General features: G+C 33.3%; 3 protein-coding genes across 6 annotated transcripts in view; 2 read left to right on the forward strand and 1 right to left on the reverse strand.

Moving 5' to 3' along the window:
- The first annotated feature begins 1,818 nt into the window (after positions 1 to 1,818).
- LOC128876171 (ATP synthase subunit b, mitochondrial) lies at positions 1,819 to 3,547 on the forward strand. The gene is made up of 4 exons (XM_054122353.1): positions 1,819 to 1,976; positions 2,371 to 2,529; positions 2,681 to 3,033; positions 3,104 to 3,547. The coding sequence occupies exons 1-4, from the start codon at positions 1,949 to 1,951 to the stop codon at positions 3,272 to 3,274; spliced, it is 711 nt and encodes a 236-aa protein (XP_053978328.1). The 5' UTR covers positions 1,819 to 1,948; the 3' UTR covers positions 3,275 to 3,547.
- A 612-nt stretch (positions 3,548 to 4,159) lies between these two features.
- Positions 4,160 to 8,105, forward strand: LOC128876031 (golgin-84). 2 transcript variants are annotated; one of them, XM_054122151.1, is made up of 8 exons: positions 4,160 to 4,454; positions 4,675 to 4,912; positions 5,106 to 5,518; positions 5,592 to 6,042; positions 6,113 to 6,317; positions 6,392 to 6,631; positions 7,226 to 7,444; positions 7,548 to 8,105. In XM_054122151.1, the coding sequence occupies exons 2-8, from the start codon at positions 4,767 to 4,769 to the stop codon at positions 7,605 to 7,607; spliced, it is 1,734 nt and encodes a 577-aa protein (XP_053978126.1). In that variant the 5' UTR covers positions 4,160 to 4,454; positions 4,675 to 4,766; the 3' UTR covers positions 7,608 to 8,105. The 2 variants fall into 2 exon arrangements, with proteins under 2 accessions (XP_053978126.1, XP_053978201.1); XM_054122226.1 differs by lacking the exon at positions 4,160 to 4,454 and having other exon boundaries at positions 4,778 to 4,912; positions 5,069 to 5,518.
- The window catches only part of LOC128876243 (uncharacterized), a 54,984-nt gene continuing 37,752 nt past the window's right edge, over positions 7,738 to 24,969 (reverse strand). For 2 of the 3 annotated variants that reach the window (XM_054122557.1, XM_054122470.1), the window contains 2 exons: positions 17,252 to 17,579; positions 7,738 to 14,435 (listed from right to left, as the gene is read on the reverse strand). In XM_054122557.1, coding sequence (XP_053978532.1) covers positions 14,110 to 14,435; positions 17,252 to 17,564 — 639 coding nt within the window. In that variant the 5' untranslated portion in view covers positions 17,565 to 17,579 and the 3' untranslated portion in view covers positions 7,738 to 14,109. Of the gene's footprint in view, positions 14,436 to 17,251; positions 17,580 to 17,979; positions 18,560 to 24,969 lie in introns of those variants that run through there. The other variant, XM_054122641.1, reaches the window with a different exon arrangement.

Consider the following 24,969-nt stretch of genomic DNA (forward strand, 5'->3'; position numbering starts at 1 on the left):
TCATTGATGCTATGTTCGCTGCGCGTGCGCAAAAAACCCGACCCGACTAGGATACCTGCGAACCAAGTCGAAAAGCGTGTTTAGATGGTCGACACGGTAACAGAAAGGAAGACGACGACAGCGCTGCGGTGGAAAGCACGATATTGAGGTAGCCATGTTGGCATATGAATCGTCTCAATCGTAGCGACACCACCATTGTAATTTTATGAGGCGAGGAAGCAACCTTTTTGGCTGATTTTTTTTTTTAAACTGTTCCTTGTAAAATGCTGTTGTGGGGAATACGTTCAGATTTTTGGAAGAAGACCCACAAAAAATGTATTGTCTTTAAACGTATTTTTAGCACGTTTCAAAAGCGAATTGCAAAATCTGTATGTGTCCCCCGCAATGGTATTTTATAAGGAACAGTTTAAAAAAAAATCAGCCGGAAAGGTCGCTTCCTCGCCTCATAAAATTACAATAACTGTTTGGAAAATTGCAAACGTTTGACATCATTCTGTCTTTGTCTCTCCTCCGATTGATGTATCTCCCTCTCTGTCACAACATCATTGGAGAGACAAGGATCTATCTATCCTTGTCCCAGAGCTTCCTACTTTCTCCGCAACTGTCGCTGAAGTTAACTCGGAGTTTTGCTGGGTCTCTGCGCACCCAGGGTTTTACTGGCGTTCACGCCGCGCGTGACAAGATTATTAGAACTGCGTGCGACGTAATCAGGAATATTAACTTTATTATAACTGTTTGAATATAACTAATTTAACACAAACATTGAATTTCTTTACTTTAAATACAAACTTTTACAATAGACGTCTATACTGGTTAACGGTCGCTAACTAAAATTATTTTAAATAAAATGCAATAAAAAAAAAAAACGAAATATCGTAAATACAAAAAAAATCGTAATTAGCGCTAAACTAACTTCAAACAGAACTGCCAAACGCAAAGGCTCATTCACATTCCATAACAACCGGCAAACGGGTGTCCGCTCTGCCATTTAGGAGTGACATAGGAATTAATTTATCTCTATCAAAAGTAGCGGTACGCAAAACCTCCACCCTTATACAAAAAAAATTATTTCCTTTGGAAATAACTTTTTTCAATTTAGAGCTCTCATTCACATTCTTCTCCACGCATACAAATTATGTAGAGAAATCATTAATATGACGCATCTTACATTTAACAATCTAAATTAGAGTGAACAAAAATTTCAAAAGTCCGTCAGGGGTTGTCAGCCACAGCCCGAAATCTCCTCCTTCTAGGCCTTCTACCATGATCACAAGAGCTACTCGATTCACCCTTGATCCTACGGCAGTTAGAGGCGAAACGAGGCATGGATAATCAAAACCCCTAGCACGCAGGAGACCCAGCAAAACTCCGAATTGACTTCAGCGACAGTTGCGGAAAAAGTAGGAAGCTCTGGGACATGGATAGATAGATCCTTGTCTCTCCAATGGTGCTGTGACAGAGAGGGAGATACAACAATCGGAGGAGCGACAAAGACAGAATGATATCAAAGGTTTGCAATTTTCCAAACAGTTATTGTAATTTTATGAGGCGAGGAAGTGAAGGAAGAAAATTCCGCTGCGGGGGATAGTTACACATTTTGCAATTCGCTTTTGAAACATGCTAAAAATACGTTCAAAGGCAAGAAATTTGTTTTTTTTTCAATTTTTTCCAAAAAACACTTGACGAGACGATAGATTTACTTCCCCTGATTATGAAATGCATAATTATTATATGTTTTTTTCATTATTGTGCCTGAAAAACGGGAAAGACTATCTAGTAGTTCACCTACTTTCCGTTGGTGGCGCCAGTTTGTCTCCTGCGCACCCGTTCTTTTAAGTTGAAGTTCTGTATAGTCAACTTCATGTTCATCTGGCACTATACAAGATCGACTTCAATCGACTTGTAAAGTGGTACAGTTGGGTACGTTGGTACCGAGGATCGAAGCAAGATGTTGTCAAGATTAGCTTTTCGTAATGGTAAATTAGAATTATAAGTGAAATTAATATCGATTACTTTATCTAAAAAAAGTTATGTATTGGCAAAAATAGATTACAAAATGTTGTAACTGTCATTGTCAAGAACATGTCGGTTATTTTACTGCATTATGTAATAATAAAGTGTTCTTGGACTTCTTTGGATATTTTGCTTAAGTAATATTAATGCGCCAATTTTGTTATTGAAATTTTTGTGTATACATCATATTTAATTTAAGTAAGGTGAAACATTTAGATATGAATACATAAATATATGATAATTGATTTTGGATTATGGTTAATTATATTTATTGATTTATATATTAGACTCACTAACAGACTTAAATCTTTTTAGATTTCATAAAATACTTTTTGATTTAGTAACTTTGTTTCAAAGCTCAAGCAGTGTCCACAGCTGTTCGTGGAATACAAACTACAGTACCAGCATTATCTGATGTACCTCGTCCAAAACGCCCCATATATCCTGCCCCAGTTAGGCATGGATTTATTCCAGAAGAGTGGTTTTCATTCTTCTATCCTAAGACTGGTGTATCAGGTATGTCGATAATTTCTAAAATTATGTTTGATTTTCTATGTTTAAAAACATTAATAACATATACAAGTCATAGAAAACTTGAGAATAGTTCGATGTTATAATAATGAAATCATGTCTTTATTGATAATATTTATTTGCTTTTTGTGTCTAGGTCCATATATATTCACAGCTACTCTGGGAACATATTTACTATCAAAAGAAATCTATGTATTGGAACATGAATTCTACAATGGAATTTCTATGCTCATCATTTGTCTTTATGTAATAAAAAAATTTGGTCCCAATATTGCCAAATTCTTAGATAAAAAGGTCGATGAATATGAAGAAATGTTAAATGTTGGAAGAAACAATGAAATTGAGGCGTATGAACAAACTATTAAGAACTGGGAATTAGAAAAGTGGCGCACTGATGGACAGAAAATGATTTATGATATTAGAAAACAAAATATTTTAATGCAGTTAGAAGCTACTTACAGAGAGCGAATGGTACAAGTTTACACTGAGGTAAATATGGTTTTAAAAAATGTTACAATTTTAGAAATAATTGTTATAAATTCATTTATACTGTTTGTAGGTTAAGAAACGCTTGGATTTTAATTCCCAAATAGATACTGTAGAACGCAGAATTGCTCAGAAACATATGGTACAATGGGTTGTAAATAACGTACTAAAAGCAATTACACCAGAACAAGAAAAAGCTACTCTACAACAATGTATTAAAGATCTTGAAGCTCTTAAAGCATAAAGTGTTACTACAGGACTAGATGATATAGGAGTACTATTATTAAATCTGGACTAGTTCATTGTAAAGATTACTGAGAATACTGTATAAATCGCAGTGTACTCAACATTAAAGATCTTTCATAATTAAACTATTGTTTACCAATACATTGTACATTATACAATTATAACATTTCATGATAAATAAATGTCATTAAAAGGTAACAGTAAATAATGTGTTAAAACCATCTAAATTTTATTAAATATAAATAAATAAATATAATATAATTGTACTTTATTTTTTGTTTATAATGGCTTTAGATACCTAGAAATACTAATAAGATATTATGTTCACACTAATTACTTGTAGAATTTGATTTGGAAACAAATTATTAATTTCATATGTTCACTATATAGTCATATGACAACCATATTATATGCTTCATTTTCACAACCTAAAATTTAAATTTTCCCAATAAAGTTTGCGTTTTTTTATTTTTTTCTAATATTTTGATTTAAAAAATGATACATTTCTTTATAAGAGGAAAGAAATAGAAAAATGCCTCTAACGAGTATAGATTTCAATAATTTTTTGTAAGGATAATTAATAAAGAAATTTTCCTGTTTTATTTCTCATATTGTCCTTTAATTATACTACTTATAAATAAAATTATTTTTGTGGGATTAGTATCATTTCACTGATAATCACATTACATTCTTTTACTTGCATGTTGCATTATTACTAATGTTTGCTAGAATATAACTTGTTTATATTTGTTGCTATTGTAAATATATAACCAAGTACATAACAATCGTAAATTGTTAAAGTATAGTTGTAATAATACTATATAGATAAAGCAATTTTTACTGACAGCTAAGTTTCATGAATAATGGGACATTTGATTTACTTTACTAAATATTACTAAAGTTACAGTAATATTTCTGTACATATCAAAATATTGGTGTACGATTTTCAATCATTTAGGACGATTTTCATGTTTTATATAAAAATGTCAGTAGAATTTGTACATAATTTCAAACAGTTTCAAATCTACGATTGTCATAAATGGTAGACTGTGTGGTATATGTGTACAAATAAAAAGCTAAATTAGGAACAGTAATGGCAATTTTTTAAAGCTTTATTATATTCTTTATAATTATATGCTACGTAAATACGTATTCTCATGTTTGTTTAATAAAACTCGGTAATTTATTACTGGCATTCAATATTATATTTATTGTTATAAGCTTAAATTAAAAATGATTATTGCAATAATCGAATACGACAATAGTTAGTTAGTTAGTTAGTTAGTTATAGTTTATTCTCTTTGCGGAGTATCGAATACGACAATATTAGACGTTATCGAATTGCAACAATTGAGCATTTTCGTAAATAATAGTTACACGTATTAGTTTTTGTTTTAGGTTAAGTTACTGCAACTGAAGACACATGAATTTTGTCATTTGTTAAACGTCATCAAATTTGTAACAAGTCTCTGGCTTAGTCTTTCGTGAAAATGGCCTGGTTATCAGGTCTCGCAGACAAGGCAGAGAATCTGTTAAATAAAATAGATAAAAATACCGCGGCAGTTTTAAATAAAGATAAATATGAAGTACCACAGTCTCAATTAACAGAAGTTACATGGATTCCTCCTGAATCAGGGTAAAAGAAGCTAATTATTATACATTTAAAGTTAGTCCGAATTAAGTATTTAAATCAATTAAGTATTATTTAAAATATAGATTCAATTATTTAATACAGTTTAGGAATAAATCAAATAATAACCTACTTCTCTTTCATAACCTTTCTGTCAAACAGGTAATTAAAGCACAAAAATGTATGTCACATATTTCAGTTTTAACACGCAAGAAGGCACAGCTCTGAAATCTGCTTTAGGATCACCAAAGCAATTTCCTTATATTCGTTCGCTACCAAATCTACCTGTGTTGGCAACAAATTCTGTTACATCTGAAGACGAAGAACTTCTTACCTTCTTAAATACACCTGACACAAGTCCAAAGAAAACCATAGGAGAAATTTCAGTGTCACCATCAACACCTTCTTCGCTTATGACTATAGATTCTGTATCAGAATTATCGATTCACAGTGGCCGTTCAAGTCCCAGCCTTATGCATACATCTGTAGATGTTCCAAATGATCCTAATCGTGATAATGTAAATATAGAAAATGAAGATCTTTACAAGAATGAGGTAGCGCATAATAATGAAATAGTAGGCAACCAAACTTTGGAGATTGTGTTGGATGATGGTAAATAAGAATTTTGGATTCATTTGATTTATGTAATTTTAAAATTTTAGTCAGAATTTTAACTCCATTTTAGAACATAGCATTGTTGAGAGACAATTTTATACAGCACACCAAGATCATCAATACAAAGAGAAACAAGAAATTATGGAAACGGATAAATTAATAAATTCATCTGATAATAAGAATATAAGAAAGTACTTGAAAGAAGTAGAAAAGAATTTGGAGGAGAGGAATGAATTACTTGGAAAACAAGAGACAGATCATCAAAAAGAAATCATTGTATTGAGTGAGAAATTACAATCTTTGCATACGGAAAGGGTGCAATTGTCTAAGCAAGTAGCAGAATTACAGTCTGCTTTAGAAAGAAGTAGATCAGAATTAAATTCCACTAGATCCGATTTAGAACAACACAAAGCTAGAGCTTTGAAAACATTACAAGAAAAAGAAAAATTAATAGCAGAATTAAGATGTAATGAATCTACAGGAGTGGATGATACAATGATCATGGAATTAAATCAATTGAGGTAAGTCCAGTAATATATCAAAAATAAATGTTTCATTGTTTGTTAATCAATTGACTGTATTACATAATAGACAAGAACGAGACACACTCAGAGTAGAAAACCAACAGATTTCTGAGCAGTTGAGAATAGTGCGTGGAGAATTAATGAATGCTGATGTGAAATTAGAAAAAATGAGACAAAAATCTACGGAAACAAATATACAAACTCAGGAAATCGTTACAACAGAAAGACGAAGGAGATTAGACGCGGAAGAGGATGCAAGATTACATGCAGATGTACATTGATAATCATTTATGTAATTCCTACTTGTATATAACGAAATGAATTATTAATATCGAGTTTGTTTTAGGAAATAAGATCGTTGAAAGATGAGCTAATTCGTCAGCGTAATAGTTACACTACACAATTGCAAAAAAATGAATCTGAAATTGCTAAGCTGAAAATACAATTATCTGCGACATCGACACCCAGTAGCGAAGTAGAGTCGAGACTGGCAACTCTCACACAAACATTGGTTTCAAAGCAACAAGCTTTAGAAAATTTAACGACTGAAAGAAATGCTTTAAGACTACAGTTGGAGAAAATTGAAGTAAGTTGATATACTTTTGCTAAACGGTAGTTCTTATTTTATCAATATGTATAATACATTTTAATATGGGAGTTCTTTCAATTTTCATTTTTACATATGTTGTGTAAAATTGTATGTTTTTAATCTTTTTATTAATGTTTCATCGTTTTATTATTACTACTTGTTGACTGAAGAGGGGTAAAATTACAACGAAAGTTATAAGAATCGAATTTTAATAATGTATTTTTGTAATAAATGGCATAAATTTTAAACAAAAATTGATAAGTTATTTGAGGTTTTCGAGGCCTGGTTTTTTATGGTTGATACTAACAGAGACTTCCGGGTGTAAGCCGTCAATGAGTTTTATTTATAAAGGTAGGAGTCAAACAAGTTGACTATAATACCTAATGTACCAGTCTTGCATTTGCTTAGACACCTTTCTTCATCATTCTGTACCATCCCCATTAGGGATGCCAGTAGTTTGTTAGGACCCACTGCCCTCCCTATAGCTTGGGTACCTCAGGATTGTTAAACCCATACGTTGGACGCGGCTTATACCCGGAACTGTCATTTAACATCAACAAAGAAAATTAATTTTTACACTTATTTCCACAGCATGAATTTAGAAACAGTCGTCGTAATCTTTCGTATAATATAAATGACACCGATGATGCGAAAGCTCAGGTACCGACATTTTTAATGGAAACTCCTTTTGATACTGGAGTTACTAGAAGAGTAAAAAGAGCTTACTCTTCATTAGATGCAATTAGTGTTCGTACAGGTGTATTTTTGAGGAGATATCCACTTGCAAGAATTTTAGTATTGATTTACATGGTAAGTTATTAGATGTAACAATGTTAACCATTTGTTAATCAAATACAAAATATGTCTTGTATTCCTTCGGGAGTACATTAATTTTCTTATGAACTTTTTACAGGCATTACTTCAATTTTGGGTTCTTGTAGTTCTTTTATTGAAGTCACCAGAAGCACATTAACATTGAATATTTGAATAAAAGAGGATATAATTTCATTAAATCGTACATGTTTAGGCTGAATAGAGGATTTTTGTAAATATATTATTGTGATGGTATGCATAGAATATTGTTATATAATCAGTAATTATGATTACAATTTTTGAATACTCTCTTCATGCTGCTATGAGGTGTATTATATAATATTACAAAGTTGTTAGATGCATGAACTACTTTTTCCGAATGCATTTGAATGATACACATTTACAAATAGCATTTGCGGGATGTGTTTCATTTTAACTAATGTAGTACATCCATTTGTATGAAATTATTATTAATATGGGACAAAAACTGTACATTTACTGTTAATAATGGATAAAATATTCTTATTTGTTCAAATCATCGTTTATTTTTTCACTATACAGAAAAGTAGATATTATAATACTATAAAGGTGATAAATATAATGTATTTAGTCAAATTTATCCTAAAGAAGAAAATAAATAAATAAATAATTCATTGTAGTATTTTTTTGTATGACGTACTTTAAGAGATAAACACACTTTATTTTTTTAATTTAACGGCGTAAATAATATATGTCATGATAAAATTTTGTAATAGTTGTAAATGATTCGTAAGGATATTGTAGCAACTAATAATATTAACAAACAATGAAGTACAGTTTAAGACACTTACAAGTTTATTATTCTTTTATGACAATCATACTTCTGTAATGTTTTTACTGAAACATTTTCAAAGAAACTTAGCTAAAAATTCAGTTTCTATGGATTAATATTGGTAATATCATGGAATTGAACGTGATTATAGGAGTAAAAGAATTATTACCAAATGTTTGTAGAAGATGAGATTATTTTAATATATGTTCATGACGAGTGTTAAATACTTCTCCATTCATGGCCGTTGAAGGATACATCACACTTGTAACGCCTACCTATGTACCCTGATGCTCTATGAAGTTTATTCGCGTAATCTTGAAAACGCACGACGATACCGTAAAAGAGGAGATAATTTGTGATGTCAGTCATAATTGAAGAAGTAGCCATCAGCAGTCAGAAAATTTGAAACTAACGCAGTAAGTCAATTTGAAATGTGTTTTATATGTATTTTTACAAAAAGCGGAAGCATCTATGCGTACTGTATTATATACTAGTATATAATGTATTACTATCCTTACATCTTTCTTTATGATTGTTAATATTTGATTTGGTTCATTCTTATCATTAAGAGCTATATTATATTGAAAGAAAGAAACAATTTGATATGCTAAAGAACAGAGGCGTGCAAATAAAGATCTAGATCAGTTGCTTTAAATTTTGTTTACAAAATACAAAATACTAATTAAATTAATAACCAGGAAGTCAACTAAAGAGTTGGTTTAAAATATACTGCCACGCCTCCATTAAGATTTTGAAATTACTACAATGTTAATTACATTAATTCAAAATCTACAGAAACCTAATATTATTTCACAAAGTTACGACGGTCAATTTTATTAAATCTCTTGCAGAAACGTTATATGACGTTTCATTTGCCAGTGATAGGCAAAACCCTAGGCTTCGAATAAATTTGAAGTTTCCCGATGTGTTTGTCTCGTTTCCTTCTTTGGAAAATATTCAAAAGAGAAAACGAGACAAACATATCGGCAAACTTCAGACTTATTCCAAGCTTAGGGTTTTGCCCGTCTCTGTCATTTGCTACTCTAATTACGTGCAGTAATTTAAATAATGCTTAAGCGAGTAATTCATAACTATTATGTGTATTGCTCTAGTAACTGGGACACAGTGTATACATATGTACGTACATCAAAATGGGGTTAACTGTTTTCAGTTTAAATAGAAGTAAAGGCGACCACTGGAAGGCATCAATTTATTTTATAACAATGAAGTACCTTCACTATACTCGAAAATAAAGTATATTATTCTACAATAAAAAGTGTCGTTTCATTTTCTGAATTCTCTTTTCTTTTACTTATGACAATATTTTCAATAAGGCTCAAAAAATAGCATGACATTTTTTATTGTAGAACGGTATATCTCTTTTCTTACGCGACTATTAGGATGTTTGTTAACAATAACAATAAATTTAATGAGAAAACTAGAGATGACTCTTAAATAGAAAAATATTGATGAGTAATATTCACGAGAGTAAACTGTTTGAAAAACGCTGAAATAATGAATGTATGTCAATAGGAGTTATTATTACATATGTATATGTTATGTATAGTCCACTACAAGATTTATAGATTATAGTCTCGAAATACTATATGATTATCATACAATCACAAATCACTTTACAGATGCTGGATTAGCATTGCTTTTTAATTCGATAATTACGTGAATTATATTCAAATATATATCACCTGATTGATAAATAAAGAGGTTTATTGGTTGAAAAATATTTGTATCAAACCTCTTGAAGATACACTAATTACTCTTATTGTTAGACTTTATAAGTATTGCATTTACAATGGGAATAGTAAATGCATATAAATTGTAAAAAGGAAGGTATTTAACATGTTGATCGTTATATTTAATGTCTGTAAATTGCAACAAATTAATATCAAGTATTTTTTCCTAGTTTTATTTATGAGTTGATGGAGTTTAACATATTTTCTTTAAACTCTGATGGTTTGAAGTTGTATTTTTCTATTTCTATATTTCTATTATTAATTGCATAATAATATCTATAAATAAATTATAAATGAACATGTTCATTTTATACATAGTACAATCCACTTTTAAATACCTTTTCATAACGTTTCAATGCCAATTAGATACACGAGAAAATTGAGAATAACATTTTTATCCATATTAAAAAGCTTGCATTGCTGATTCTGTGCAATGTAATTATTAATTTCTTAAAGTACTTATATTCAATTAATCGAAAATGTTCAACCGTTTCAAGGTATCATTTGTTCAAAAAGATACGCAATTTTTCATTTATGCGAATCTTAGTTATAGCGAAATTGTTGTTTCGTAAATAAGAAAGAGAGAGAGAGAAAAAAAAAGATACAATTACACGTGCAAATACAAAATTTCACAGCCACGAATTTGCAGAGCGTTTTAATTTAAATTGGCTCATAATTAAAGTAGATATAATTCTGCATTTTATTGAATAAGATTCATTTCACGCTAGTGCTCTGTCTTCAATGGACCACAATCAAAGTGTGAATCTTCAATGTTACCAATTGATTGCAATATTTCTACTTAGCAACAATATGTTACAAGTTGCGTTGTTCTGATAGATTGATACTCCTTTTATAGTTTTCTATCTAACTACTTCACTGATACATAAGCTTCTTCTGCTCGAAGACTATTATTAAACGTTTCATACTTAATATTCTCAATATACGAGTCAGTACAACCCAATTCTTTTCACAATTCTTTTGTAAAAGTTAGCTGGGTAGAACTTACAAACTACTGATGTATCTTCACGAAAAAGAACTGGGTTGAAATTTTCAATGAATTCAGTGAAGCCACCGTGAGAAAATGATTTCTTTCAAATTCGTTTTACTATACATTACAAACAATTCTGTACAATCTCTTCTTGAAGCTCTATTCTATTCTTTATTTCTTACAGTATCGTTGATGAAATTTTTAACACACATAGTATGCAAAATTAAATTAACGAAAAACTTAATGTTTGATTCATTAATTGTTAGGTAGTTACACAATAGAGTGTAAATCTAAAAGTGTTAAAATTTATTCTATATCTCAAATGTTATCTGTTCAAAGTATACATGTATAGTTAGACTCTAGTTGAATGACTACTGAATTTAACACCTGTTTCAAGTAACTCAACTGATGGAGTCTTAAGCCGGCGACTGACTTGCAACAGAACATTGTAATGTAACGCGAGCATTCGCTTACAATTAGTCTGGACGGACTCTTGCGAACGGTTCGCGCTCGACCGTGCTCCACTGGTCTGTCGGTTTTTTGAGGAACCTCTTTGATCGTCTACTTTTCACTGAATTGAGTAGGAAGCATTGAGAGAGAATTCAGCCGAGAGTTCGAAGCGAGCATTCGTGATTTCAAAAACGACCTTGTAACGTTGGTGTCGAACCGTACAATTCATGCCGAGCAGTTACATTACAGCGTTCTGTTGCAAGTCAGTCGCCGGCTTTATATGTTGGAGTGTTATATGATGGATAGTATAGAAGCATTTCTATTATTTAGTATTAACAACAGGTCAGATAAAATTATTGTTAAGATTCTTTCATATTCATTCCATTTGTTATATTAGTCTGGAAACTACTTTTGAACCAAAATATAGTTCATGTTTCGACTTAGCAGCTGAATTTCAGTAATAATTAGTTTGCTGGCTCATGTTTATTCAGATTCTGTTTTTACTTTTGAGATGTAGAATATTATTGTAAATTTTTTAATAACTCTGTAGACTTAGCTGATGGTAAAAACAAGACATTTCTCTGTACTTAATGCAAGTAATGCGCATCATGTTCATCCTAGATTATCCAAATATTCTCATTTCCCTGCTCTTCATTTTCACTTATTAACTCTCACAGAGAAACACATAAATATATGCCACGATTACGATTTCCGTGGCACCATGATTTGATTGCGTTTTTATTTAATATAATTTATCAGAAAAACAATGCCGTAAATCGCAATTCTCTATCACGTTTAGTTTAAAAGTAACATTTATTTAAAGTTTGATAACATCATATTTATAATGAACATAATTTATAAACTAAACATGATAGAGAATTGCGGCATTGTTTTTCTAACAAATTATATGCATAAAAACATATCTGCTTCAGATTCTGGTTGTTGTTTTGGCGATATGGCCAATTTATTCACTTCCTTTCGTGTGATCTATGGTAATGACGTTACTTTGATACGCGCGAGAATGACGTATACATGGGATAAAATATTCCACTCATCAGAGAGTGAAGACTTGGAGAGAGATTCGTCTACGGAGAGAGAACTTTCAAATTTGCAAAAGCTGAAGTAGGTGAGATTTTGTGCGTTATCAGTCCGTCTAGAAGAATCGGACAATATTTATTGGTGTAGAACCCTAAGAGCAATTTCTCAACTAGAGACGACGTCTTATTTTATGAGATGCGTTCAATCGAAGTTGACAGAAGTTATAATTTTATTAGAGCCAGTCACTGGAGTGGCGACCCCGACACGAGTGGTTGTCCAATCTTTAACTCTAAAGGTGAGATTGTGTCGATATGTCGCAGTGAAATGATACAAATAGAGATTTGATCAAATCCCTAAGGTAGATGATCAATTCACGGGAGATGTTAAAATAACAAGTCCGTAAGGTCATTTCTCTAAAGAAAGTAAGTGATTTAATCAAATCCCTTAACTGTTTTAGCGAAAAGATGAAATAGTATAACTTGATCAAATCCCTTAATTGTTTTAACGAAAAGATGAAATAGTATGATTTGATCAAATCCCTTAACTGTTTTAGTGTAAAGATGAAATAATATTGTTTAGATATTGAATGTATTTATTTAGTAAATCATGCGTTATTAAAAGTAGAATAGGTAATACAACAATACTCATAGAAATATAAATTATTTATTCGAGACTAATTAGCAAAAGAAATAGGTACTTAAGCTGATATTTTAAAAAACAAAAAGAATATTTTTAGGGAATGTAATTAATAAATAATTCATGTTTCTACGACTATTGTTGTATTACCTACTCTACACTTAATAACGCATGATTTACTAAATTAATACTTTTAATATCTAAACAATATTATTTCATCTTTACACTAAAACAGTTAAGGGATTTGATCAAATCACTTACTTTCTTTAGAGAAATGACCTTACGGACTTGTTATTTTAACATCTCCCGTGAATTGATCATCTACCTTAGGGATTTGTTCAAATCTCTATTTTTATCATTTCCCTGCGACAGATATACGGACTAGGTCGCATAGAAGAACGCGGCATCGCCAGCGGTCGTTACGTCATAAACATAAACGATGGAGACTTATCAGCGTTGACTGTCTTACCTCCCGATAATTCAGATATACAGGCCGTTGGAGCGGCCGCCTATCGCGTAGCCTACGCTCAACCGTCATACTCGCGCTCTGATTGGTCAATGTTTTCTGTTAATATCTCCTTAACGAAACCTCGGACAACATTTTCGCTAAAGAAAAAGTTGTTTCAAATCATCTCCCGAACCACCTCTTTCAAGGTGTTACAACATTTTTGGGACACCCTGTATAAATAAAAACACAGTAAAATTCCGACGCCACGGAAATCGTAATCTCGTCATAAGTATCATATTTATACGATAAAATCTCAATTCCAGAAGAAAATGACCTTGTACCTTCGTAACTCACAAAATCATACATCTTCCGAGGGTCAATATGTATAGAAATGGAAAATTCAATTTACTTAACGTAATCAAGAAGCGATTGTATCATCGTCGGATAGTCAACGATCGACCATAGATTTTTTAATATGTTTCTTTTCATTCCCACTTAGGGATTACCTATTCCTCTTGCACGTACACGCGGATTCGAGGTTTACGATTCGTCGTCCTCTGAGAAAGACTGTTCGGTGTCGTGTTCGCTGCTATCGCAACTAGACGTGACATCGTTCGACGAAGAATACGTAGTGTCTGGAGTCGGTGGTAGAGACGGTCTTGGTATGGTCTCCTCCGTCGAGGACGACACGTCCGCGTCCTTGCAATCCGACGCGTCCAATCTCTGTTGCACGCACTTGTTCTCGGGATTATTTAGCACCGAGTGGATGAAGTCACGTGTCTCCGCGCTCAGTGCGTTCACCCTTTCCTGAAGGATGTTGTTCCGTCGCACGAGGGCCATTGTGCGCACAACGATGTCTAGAAGACCTGCGAAGTCGTCAGAACAAATCAAAATTATTCGAGACTGTCATCGTATACACTTGAAAATGTTGTGTTCTTCTAGATAAAAATCTATCGGTTAAATGTTTTCTGTTCGTTATTTTAAACAATTGAGTATAAGCTTAACTAAAGTTGAATGTGTTATCTGTTAAAATTTGGAAAAGTTATAAATATAACACATTTTTAATGTTATTTCAATATTAATTTATTACACATTGTCTGTGTAAGTTTAATGTAAAAAAATATGTCATGTATTATTTACAACATTTAATTCGTGTACGTTTTTATAGAAAAATTGTGTTATTTAGATTCAATAACACTTATGAGCTGCAAAGTCAATGTTAAGTGAGTGTTGTTTGGCTGAAAACGATCACGTTTAATTAATACGCGATTATATTAAAAGAAAAAAAAAGAAACAACCGATCATCTCTATTTTATTCGTACCACAGAAATGATAGTTTATGTGTAAATGAGACTTTATTCGGGAGATACCGATAAAAGTTTATATAGATACAATTTTATTCGAGAGACGCAGGTCAAAAGGTTATTTATGAAACACAGATAGAAGTTCATCTGTGTATATAAAACTATTCGCAAAGCACAGACAAATGTTTATCTAAATATAAATTTGTGATTATTATTGCAATCTACATTTATGAATCAGAAATTTGTAATCTTTCAGAGCTAATCGTGTTTAATTATTCATTAATTATTAACTGCACAAGATTATTCATTAATCATTAATTAATGGCTGTGATCCTGATTTTATCATGTATTATCTTGTGTATTTAAAATTTACAATTGGTATTTTCTATATCCATGATTCATTATACATATCTGCAACTTCAAAACGATTCGTCTGGGATTAAAATTACATTTGGATTTGATCTAGTGAAGAATTTCGTAATATTGCATTTCCAGAATAAATCGGTTATTTCCAAGTGAATATCGTTACTTCGAGCACAAAATTATTACTTTGATAAGTTGTTTCACGAAATAAGGAAACTCAGCTGCATTTAAAATATTAACACGTCAAGTGTCACGTCACTCACAGGTGATTGACGATAAAGAAATAAAAACAATTATATTCTCTTGTTAAATATTAAACAGTTTGAAGATTAAAAGAAAATATATTTAAATACCATTCCCTGATAACGAAAAAAGAACGAATCCACGATGTTTTTTTAAAAAAATTAAAGCAAACAATTCTTTAAACTGCACTGGAAGAAGACCCAAAGACAACTGGCCGAGAAAAAGTCATCGACAACGTAATTATACAATAAACAAGAAAATCTTTAGGTTTTTTGTTTAAGGTAAAAATTGAACGCTCTACAATACCCGTAAATTCGTAACTTCGGCGAGGAGTGTACGAACATGCCCATATACATGACTTTCCACGTACAATTTTGTATTGAAAAACATTATTTGTTATCACCAGACGGCGGATCTTTATGCAAAATAAAATCTTCGCGAACGTGCCTACAAAAATTGAACCTAAATAGGAAATTATTTTATTCTGCAAATATTATAACATGAACTTTACTTTCAATCTTTTTTATATTCTTGCATATTGTTTGCATTTTGTAGTTTCTTGCACATTCAAATTTCCTATAAATGCATAAAGATCCGCTGTCTAGTTATCACCAAGTATGGAATAAAAGACCCTGAAATTTTCATCAAGATCCGCTTAAGGGGGTATCCTGAATTAGGAGGTCTAAAAAAAAGGGTTTTTCGCGAATTTTTTTAGGATGGAAAAAAATAATTAATTCTATCGAACTTTTTCTCCTATTTTCATACATATTTGTGTAGTCTGTAGAAATTTTTTCAACAAGAAATATTCAAATTGAGTCGACTGCGACGCACATTTGTAGAGCACCTCACAATTAAAACCTGCTGTCGGCGGGAAAGATGCAGGTCGTAATTTTGGTTCGACACAAAAAAACCAAAAGAAATTTTCACTTTCATACGTTTTCCTTCTATGTGAACTAAGAAAAACCCGCAAAAATGGTGAAATGTGAAATTACTGCAAGTTTGAAAAAAAGAACGAGTTCTTTGGGTGAAAGAAATCACTTTAACTTGATAAAAAAGTTGTTTAAAAATTTTTTTGTATGAATTTTCTTAGTTCACATAGAAGAAAAATGTATGAAAATGAAAATTTCAATTGGTTTTTTTGTGTCAAAACAAAATTACGACCTGCATCTTTCCCGCCGATCGGAGGTTTTAATTGTTCGGTGCTCTACAAATGTGTGTCACAGTCGCCTCAATTTGAATATTTCTTGTTGAAAAAATTTCTACAGACTACTCAAATATCTATGAAAATAGGAGAAAAAGTTCGATAGAATTAATTATTTTTTTCCATCCTAAAAAAATTCACGAAAAACCCTTTTTTTTAGACCTCCTAATTCAAGATACTACCCCCTTAATACATTATTTTTTTTTAAATTCGTAAAAGAATGCCTCTTCTTCAGCGTCCTGAACAGAGCTCCCTCTTAAATAATCGTGAAACGGGAAGATACTGTATTTGAAGACAATATACACAATATATAGTAATGTTAATTCTTGCAATATTAGAATGCAAATGAGTGTCCAGAGGTTTCTTTGCACGTTGAATATCGTAGTATAATTGGCTTTCATGAGAAAATATTTAAAGATACTGAAACCTCAAAAATCGAATGTTCGTGTAATTTTGATACCCAGTGTATTTCGGATAACCTTATTTCGAAATTGTCGAGATCGGTCTGGGAGTCAGTGTTCAATCTATTCGTGTTAAATTCTATCGTTGTTTAACGTTACGGAAACCACACCTTTCCGCCGCGCCAGGAACACTCTCCAATGTTCCTCCGCGTCCGTTGGTACTCGAGCAGAAACGTTCGGAGCCGAAGAACTGACGACAGTTGGGACGCAGGAGTCGTTTGGACACTCTGGTTCCCAGAGAGGACTTTCTGGCGGCGTTAAAGACGCTTTATCGTGCCGCGGCGTGTTTATCTCCATCCTCCTCAACTCGAATCTCTGTTGCTTCGCAACGGTTCCATTGGAAACTCTTTGTCGTCGACGAGAACACGGGATCGTTGATTTCCTTACCGCTGGCAGCTCCGACAGGCAAATGGTCGGAGCCATTTTGCAACGAGTAATCTGCAATCAGAAACAAATTATCGAATTTAACGTTACGTTCCCACAAACTTCTACGAACAAAATTGAATTTATGTTCGACGAGTACATACGGTGGGTGTAGAATGTATTCGTACACTGATCAATTTCCCCCCAAAAATTTGGAGGAAATTGTAGTTTCTTAACTTCTTTTTTTATATTGTTTTTATATTTTCAATGATATTTTACGTATTCTTGGAAATCTTTAAGATAGATATAGTCCAAACAACATTTACTAGTTAATAAAATTTGTGAAATTAACAAAAATTGCGAAAAGTGGTGTGACGAGGCAGACATTTTCTGCACAGTCCAGAGGTAGGTCCGCGAGAATGGAGGGATGCGTGAATCGCGGTCATTAGGGACCCCCTTTGTCGCGTCCACTTACCCCTCGCGGGTAGAGCCGCGTCTTCGCGCGAGCGCGGCAAGTCGCCGGTCGCCGGTCGCCGGTCGCCGGTCGCCGGTCGCGGTGTCCTCCACCCTAGGACCCCGGTGTGGCCGCCACCAAGAGGACTCGTCACCCTCCCAGGAAGGACACACGCCTGTCATCGCCCCGTAGCTGCCACGGGAGAAAGAATAGCCTGGGGATGTCATGGTGGTGGCACACCGTAAGGAGCCCCTATAGCTCCTGGGTGGGGAGAGCCACGAGCCGGCGGCGAGAAGAGCGCGAGTGTGTACGGTGTGTAGTGCCTCCAGGCGAACTCCCCCACCGAGGACCCTAAGAGGCCAATCTTGGACCCCGGAGCCTGCAGCTTCCAGGTAGGGCCCACTGGCTGGGTGTTCTCCCTTTTGTGGCGTGCGTCTGTGTGTGAGCGCGAATCGTGTGTGGGTGTTCGCGAGCGTGCTCCGGAGCACCCTTTTCGTCCGCGACAGAACCACCGCCGGAGAGGAACTCCGTTAGACTTCCCTCCATCCGTTTCGCGAATCTCCCGCGTGACCTTGCGTGGTTTGAGAACGCGCCGCGTTTCGAAGGAGAGGTCTCCTTCGAAACACGCAGCCGTTAATTCCCGGCGTAATCTTTTTCCGACTGTATTTTGGTTCTAGAGCGGATTCTTGTTAGCGAGGCCCCCATAGAGTTAAGTCGCGCCGGTTAAGTATTCGTTTTCTGTCCTTCGGATATTTTCTTTGTGTATCGGGAATTCTGCGCCGCGTATCCTTTTCGGCGCGTAGTCGCCACACCCTTTCCTCAACGGTGTGTTTACCGCAGAATTCCCCCGCGTCGGTTTCGACTAAATAAAGAAATTCGATTAAACGTACGTGAATCAATGTTTATTTCCCCTTTCGACCTACCCTGGGTTTCGCTCTCCGTAGAGCAGCCGGAAGGACGAAGGGAACGGACGCGTGCACTTGCCACTGGCGGCAACCAGGGCCTTCTTCTTCTTACCCCGGGTCCATACTGCGCGAACACTACATACTTCGCGTACATCGGTCGTGAACATGGTAGCTAACCCTGTTATTCACCGGTTTTCGCCGTAGTGTGGACGAGAAATAGCAGAGTTCGCTAACAAATGGCCCTCCTAATAGGCGTAGAAGTAGTCGTAAAAGTAGCCCCGCTGGGTTAGGCGAAAACTGTGTTCGCGAACCAAATTCAGCGATCCACGAGGTGGTGGATTCGGCGAACATCACCCTTTTTCCTCGTTATTGTCCCTTTTCAAACCCTCGGAGCTTGGGCATTGCTATTCTTTCCAACTGTGGGGCTGGTCTTTATGACCACCCCCAGGTAGGTACATACTCCAAAGGGATAATATGCGTGACCGAAGTTAACATTATTTTCTTATTACTCATCCAAGTTTGTATATTTTTTGTTGTATCTTGATGAAAGTATATGCAATATATTGGCGAGATTTTCCTGATAAAAATGGCACCAAACACAATCCAATTCAGACAACTTTAAGTTTCGTTTACAATATGCAATATTTTTAGAATATTAATACTTGATTTTGTGAGCCAGTAACCGATTAGAAAGTCTCTTCCAAAATAGGAAACAGATTGTAAAATTCTTGCCAGGAGATAATTAGGGCCTATGAAAAAACTAGGTAACTTATGTAGCTATGTGAACCTGATACCCGACTTTTAAAAAATTCTTTTTTTTTATGGAAAATAATAGCATTTCGTTTGTACTTGATTGTACCATCAATAGTTTCGTTTGCACCTTCATCAATTGATAAATAAAAAAAATAAAAAAATGACAAGCACTCGACATTGAGATTTTTGAAATCTATTTTCTCCCTCTTCTTTAGAATCGTTTGTACCCGTTTGTATCGCTTTTTGTTTCGTTTGTACCTCAATAGTTTATGATTTATAAGCAATTGTTTATATGCGTCACTCATCAATTCTGCGTATTATTGAAGAACTCATTTTGAAGTGGAAACGTAAGGGAATGAGACCGCATTGTTTTCAAAATTAAAGTTACAGGCACAGAGAAAGAACAGATTTGAAAAATTTTGAAAATTAATTTACTGCTTTCTTACGCGTACAACAATTGGCTGTAAAATTTAAACTAGTGAAGTATAAACGAAGTGAAAAAACATATTACAAAAATCTCAATGTCGGATGCTGGGTGATTTTTTTTTTATTTTTTTTATTTACTAATTGTTGAAGGTACAAACGAAACTATTAATGATTCAATCAAGTCCAAACGAAATGCTACTATTTTTCATAAACAAATGAATTTTTGAAAAGTCGGGTATCAGTTTCACATAGCTAACTTTTTTAAGACGTGAAGCTGACAAGGGACGTAAAATGGTATTTTAAAAAATATTAATAGGCAAGCATACTGTCTTAAAAAAAAGATCAACGAACATTTCTTGAAGAATAGTATGTGTAATATATATAGGTTGTAACAAAATCTATTACTTATTATAAGTGAAACTCAAAATTGTTTGAATTGCGTCGTGTTTGATATCATTTTTATCAAAAAAATCTCGCCAATATATTGCATATATTTTCATCAAGATACAACAAAAAAAGCATAAAAAGTTAGATGAATATTAAGAAATTAATATTAACTACGGTCACGCATATTATCCCTTTGGAGTATCTGCCGGTGGGTGGTCGTAAACGGTCGTTTGCTTTCAAGCATTTCCAACCATGGAGGGGATGCGGATCGCCCGAATCCACAAAATAAAATAATTTTTTGGAAAAAAGATTTAACCGACTTCAAAAAAGGTACAGTGAAAAGTATGAAATAATTTCTAGGTAATTTATATGAATACGCACTAGCTCTAGATAAAAGTATGGGAAAATGCAGTGAAAAGTATGAAATAATTTCTAGTTAATTTATATGAATACACACTAGCTCTAGATATAATTACTTAAAAGTGTTGGCGCAGTGAGGAAGAAGACACATTAGTTAGAACTAATAAATAGGTTATATATTTGTTGCTTATACATAGTTGTGAAAGGTATATATATTATAGGTAATTAACATTAGATCAACGTATAAATTTGTCACGTTGCAACACGCGGCGCACATAGCAAGCAAGCATGCCCGAACAGAAGTAGCGCCGCCTAACGGTGGGCCTCTGTAATACGCGTTTTTCATTTGATTGACGCGCGCTAATTATAATTACTCTACAAAAAGTATGGGAAAATGCAGTGAAAAGTGTGAAATAATTTCTATTTATACTGCATTGTTATTCACCATCGTTTGATGAATTTGGTTAAATTATTAAATACATCATATTAAATGCAATGCACCTTTTTCGGAGGCGGCGCATAATGTAAAAAATTTTTAATTCCGGTTTGGGTTAGCTTTTGGTAGAGGCGGCAATATTGAATGCTATCAATGTATACATGTTTATTGTCTATGTGGAATTAATAGTTAATGTATATAATATGTACACGGAAATATAGTTTGAGTAGATTGGGGATTTTTTGGAGGGTAGGGGCGGCAATATTGATTACTGCTAACGTATAAACTCTCCCCATGGAAATACTGTATGAATAGGTTTGGGATAGTATTTGGTGGCGGCGGTGATATTGAATAGTGTTAATGAATGTGATGTCTAAAGCGGATATAGTAATAGCAATAATTAAAGGCCATATTCTTTGTTCCTCGAACAGAAAGTTAAACCAAGTTTGGCAATTTTGAATATACTTAATTTTCAATTTTGCGCCGCCTCCGAAAAAGGTGCATTGCATTTAATATGATGTATTTAATAATTTAACCAAATTCATGAAACGATAGTGAATAACAATGCAGTTTAAATAGAAATTATTTCACACTTTTCACTGCATTTTCCCATACTTTTAAGCAATTATATCTAGAGCTAGTGTGTATTCATATAAATTAACTAGAAATTATTTCATACTTTTCACTGCATTTTCCCATACTTTTATCTAGAGCTAGTGCGTATTCATATAAATTACCTAGAAATTATTTCATACTTTTCACTGTACCTTTTTTGAAGTCGGTTAAATCTTTTTTCCAAAAAATTATTTTATTGCACTCTTTTTAGTGGCAATCTATAACCAATAGGTTTCATGCAATAACAATAGTTATGAGCAATATATAGGATGACCCAAAAACGTTGGAGGTCTTTGAAAAGGGTTGTTCGCTTTTCTTTTCGTGTGTACCTCAATAGCTTAAATTTTATAGCAATTGTTGATCCGCGTAAGAGTGAAGTTCGTTAATTTTCAACTATTGAGGTACAAACGAAAAGAAAGACATTTCCGGCGGGTACAAACGATTCTCAGGAATCGGGAAAAAACAAATTTTAAATATCTTGAAAATTAACGAACTTCACTCTTACGCGGATCAACAATTGCTTGTAAAATTTAAACTATTGAGGTACAAACGAAACGAAAAGCGGTACAAACGGGTACAAACGATTCTAAAGAATCGGGAGAAACCGATTTCAAAAATCTCGATGTCGGGTGCTGACCATTTTTTGAATTTATGATACAAACGAAACTATTGGACGTACAATCAGATACAAACGAAATGCTGTCGTTTTCTATAAAAAAAAATTAATTTTTGAAAAGTCGGGTGCCAAGTTCACATGGTTCTGTAAACGTACAGAATTTCTTGGAGTGTTAATCGGTAGCTTAGGAAACGTAGCAACGCGAATGAACGAAAATATTCAGCACGTGGGCCCTTATTGAAGGCCACCCAATTCTCTCGCCCTTTTTCTCCCCGATGCAACCCCTCTGCAATACCGTCGAGTACCCCGGTTGGCCTTCATCTGTCTGGGAAGTAATTCCTGACGAACATCCGTATTGCACGAGGCACCGCTTCGGCTGGGTGCGAATACACACCGACGAACACACATCTTACGCTTGCGATATACAGTAAGTGACAAAATTATTCGCACGCCTAAGCGGTAACGGTGACATACAAAATGAAAGAAATAATACTAGGCCTTGCCACGCTTTTTATTTAAAAAATGTAATATTTAAACTTTTGAGGAATATTGACACGTATGTGTGCGTTTGCTTTTATTTAAGAATTACCGTTATTTACGATAATAATACCTTTTTGAGTTAAAAAAATATATATTATTAAAGTTAGACATCATATCTGCGGGTCAAATTCGATTTACAGATAAAGATTGCTTTGATTTGTGTGTGTTCGATTAAAACAAAACAAAAATTTTTAATTTGTACCTAGAGGTTGTTTTTTTTTTTAATTATTAAAATTCCATACGTGAAATTGAGTAAACGATTAAGAATAAAACCTTATCACAAAGTTAATAATACTACAAGACTGCGACGATTTTATTTTAAACATTATAATATTTAATTTTTTGTGTGAGACTAAGATTACGGGTATGAAACCGACTCAACGACAGATTACCATGCCATGCCAATAAAACCATCGAAAATTGACGAAATATTGGCTAAATATTGAAGATTACTTAAAAAAGATACTATAATTAATCTCAAAGAAGCTTTCCCATATGATGAAATAAAAAGGTTACCCAACTAAATATTCATACTAGTAAAATTGTTAATTTCATTGGAATATAGGCGGTGGAATGAATGAGTAGACTTTTATTTTAACTTGACTTTAAAAACTTTATTCGAAACACACGGAAGAGCACGTCTGTTCTGTTCGCTAGAAGCAGCTCGAATGAATGAAAGTGAGGTCAGTAACGAAGAATTTCACATAATTGTGCACAAAATTGTTTCTTTTTTGTATACTTTTTTTTTAAATATCCACTTAATATTTGTACTTGTTCACAAAATATCTACAAATAGTTAAGCAAATAATACCATTCAACTTTTGTTTCATTAAAATACTAATAAGTCTTTGTAGAGTTTGTGTTACAATTACAATTATAACTGACATTATTTTTGCTTTTTTTTTCCATTACTGTTACTTTCCATTATTGTTTTTTTTTCATGGTTAAAAATGATATTATTGCTATTTCAAATTGTTTTATTTAGTTAGTGGGATTATATATTACTATAGTGATTGTTTTTTCCATAGTTTTATAAGTTCATAATTTAAATATAATATAGAAATATTATATTATATTATATTATATTATATTATATTATAAACAAAAGACATGGGGAAATCTTTTATTGCTCTTTCACATTTCTGTTGGTCCCTGCGCGTGCCAATAATTTTGTGACTCACTGTATCACGGCTGCTCCCCTCGTAAGTTATCGCAGCATATTCGTCACGAGTCAAAATTGCCGTTAGGTTCCTTTTATCTTGTGCCACGTGTATCGGTGGCTTGCATTTAGTAGGAAAGATTACACGCGTATACGCGTTTTCAGAGAATCCTCGTGGAGAAATAAACCTTGATAAGACTCTCGATAAGAATTGATAGCGAAGAAAAAAAGTGACAAGGAAACGTCGCAAAACGTCAGTCGCCGATTATGATCAAACTTTGGACAAATGTCTGCTATTTTTGAACTTTGAGAATCATGTACACCAGTACACCTACGAAAGATGAATATGGGGACTCATTTGAGAATTTCTTTTACTTACATCGTTAATTTTACCAAAGTGGTTATTAGTAAAATTCCAAGGTATACACATTAGGTAATAATAGTTTCTCAAAATTGTATTAAAAATTTTCTGAATAGTATATGAGAGTTCTGAGTAGTATTTGGGAATAGTATTTTCGTTAATTTTTATCTTGGAGTTATTTAATTCCAACATCGATGTATCTAAAGCTTTCAGAAAAAAATTAAATTAAACAAGATTTTCATATAAAATAATGACAATATTGTTTGCCAAAAACTGAATTTTTTTCCAACTCTTACTGTTTTTTCAATTTTTTACTTTTCTTGCGATTTACAGGTGCACCGACAATATAATTATACAGGGCTATCCAAAATAGACTATAGGAAGTTTTTTTAAAAATAAAATAGACACTCTTTTTAATTTTATTAGTATTTTTATTTAATCATCAGGTATTAT

This window comes from Hylaeus volcanicus, chromosome 1 (assembly GCF_026283585.1).
Source record: "Hylaeus volcanicus isolate JK05 chromosome 1, UHH_iyHylVolc1.0_haploid, whole genome shotgun sequence".
NCBI classification, from domain to species: Eukaryota; Metazoa; Arthropoda; class Insecta; order Hymenoptera; family Colletidae; genus Hylaeus; species Hylaeus volcanicus.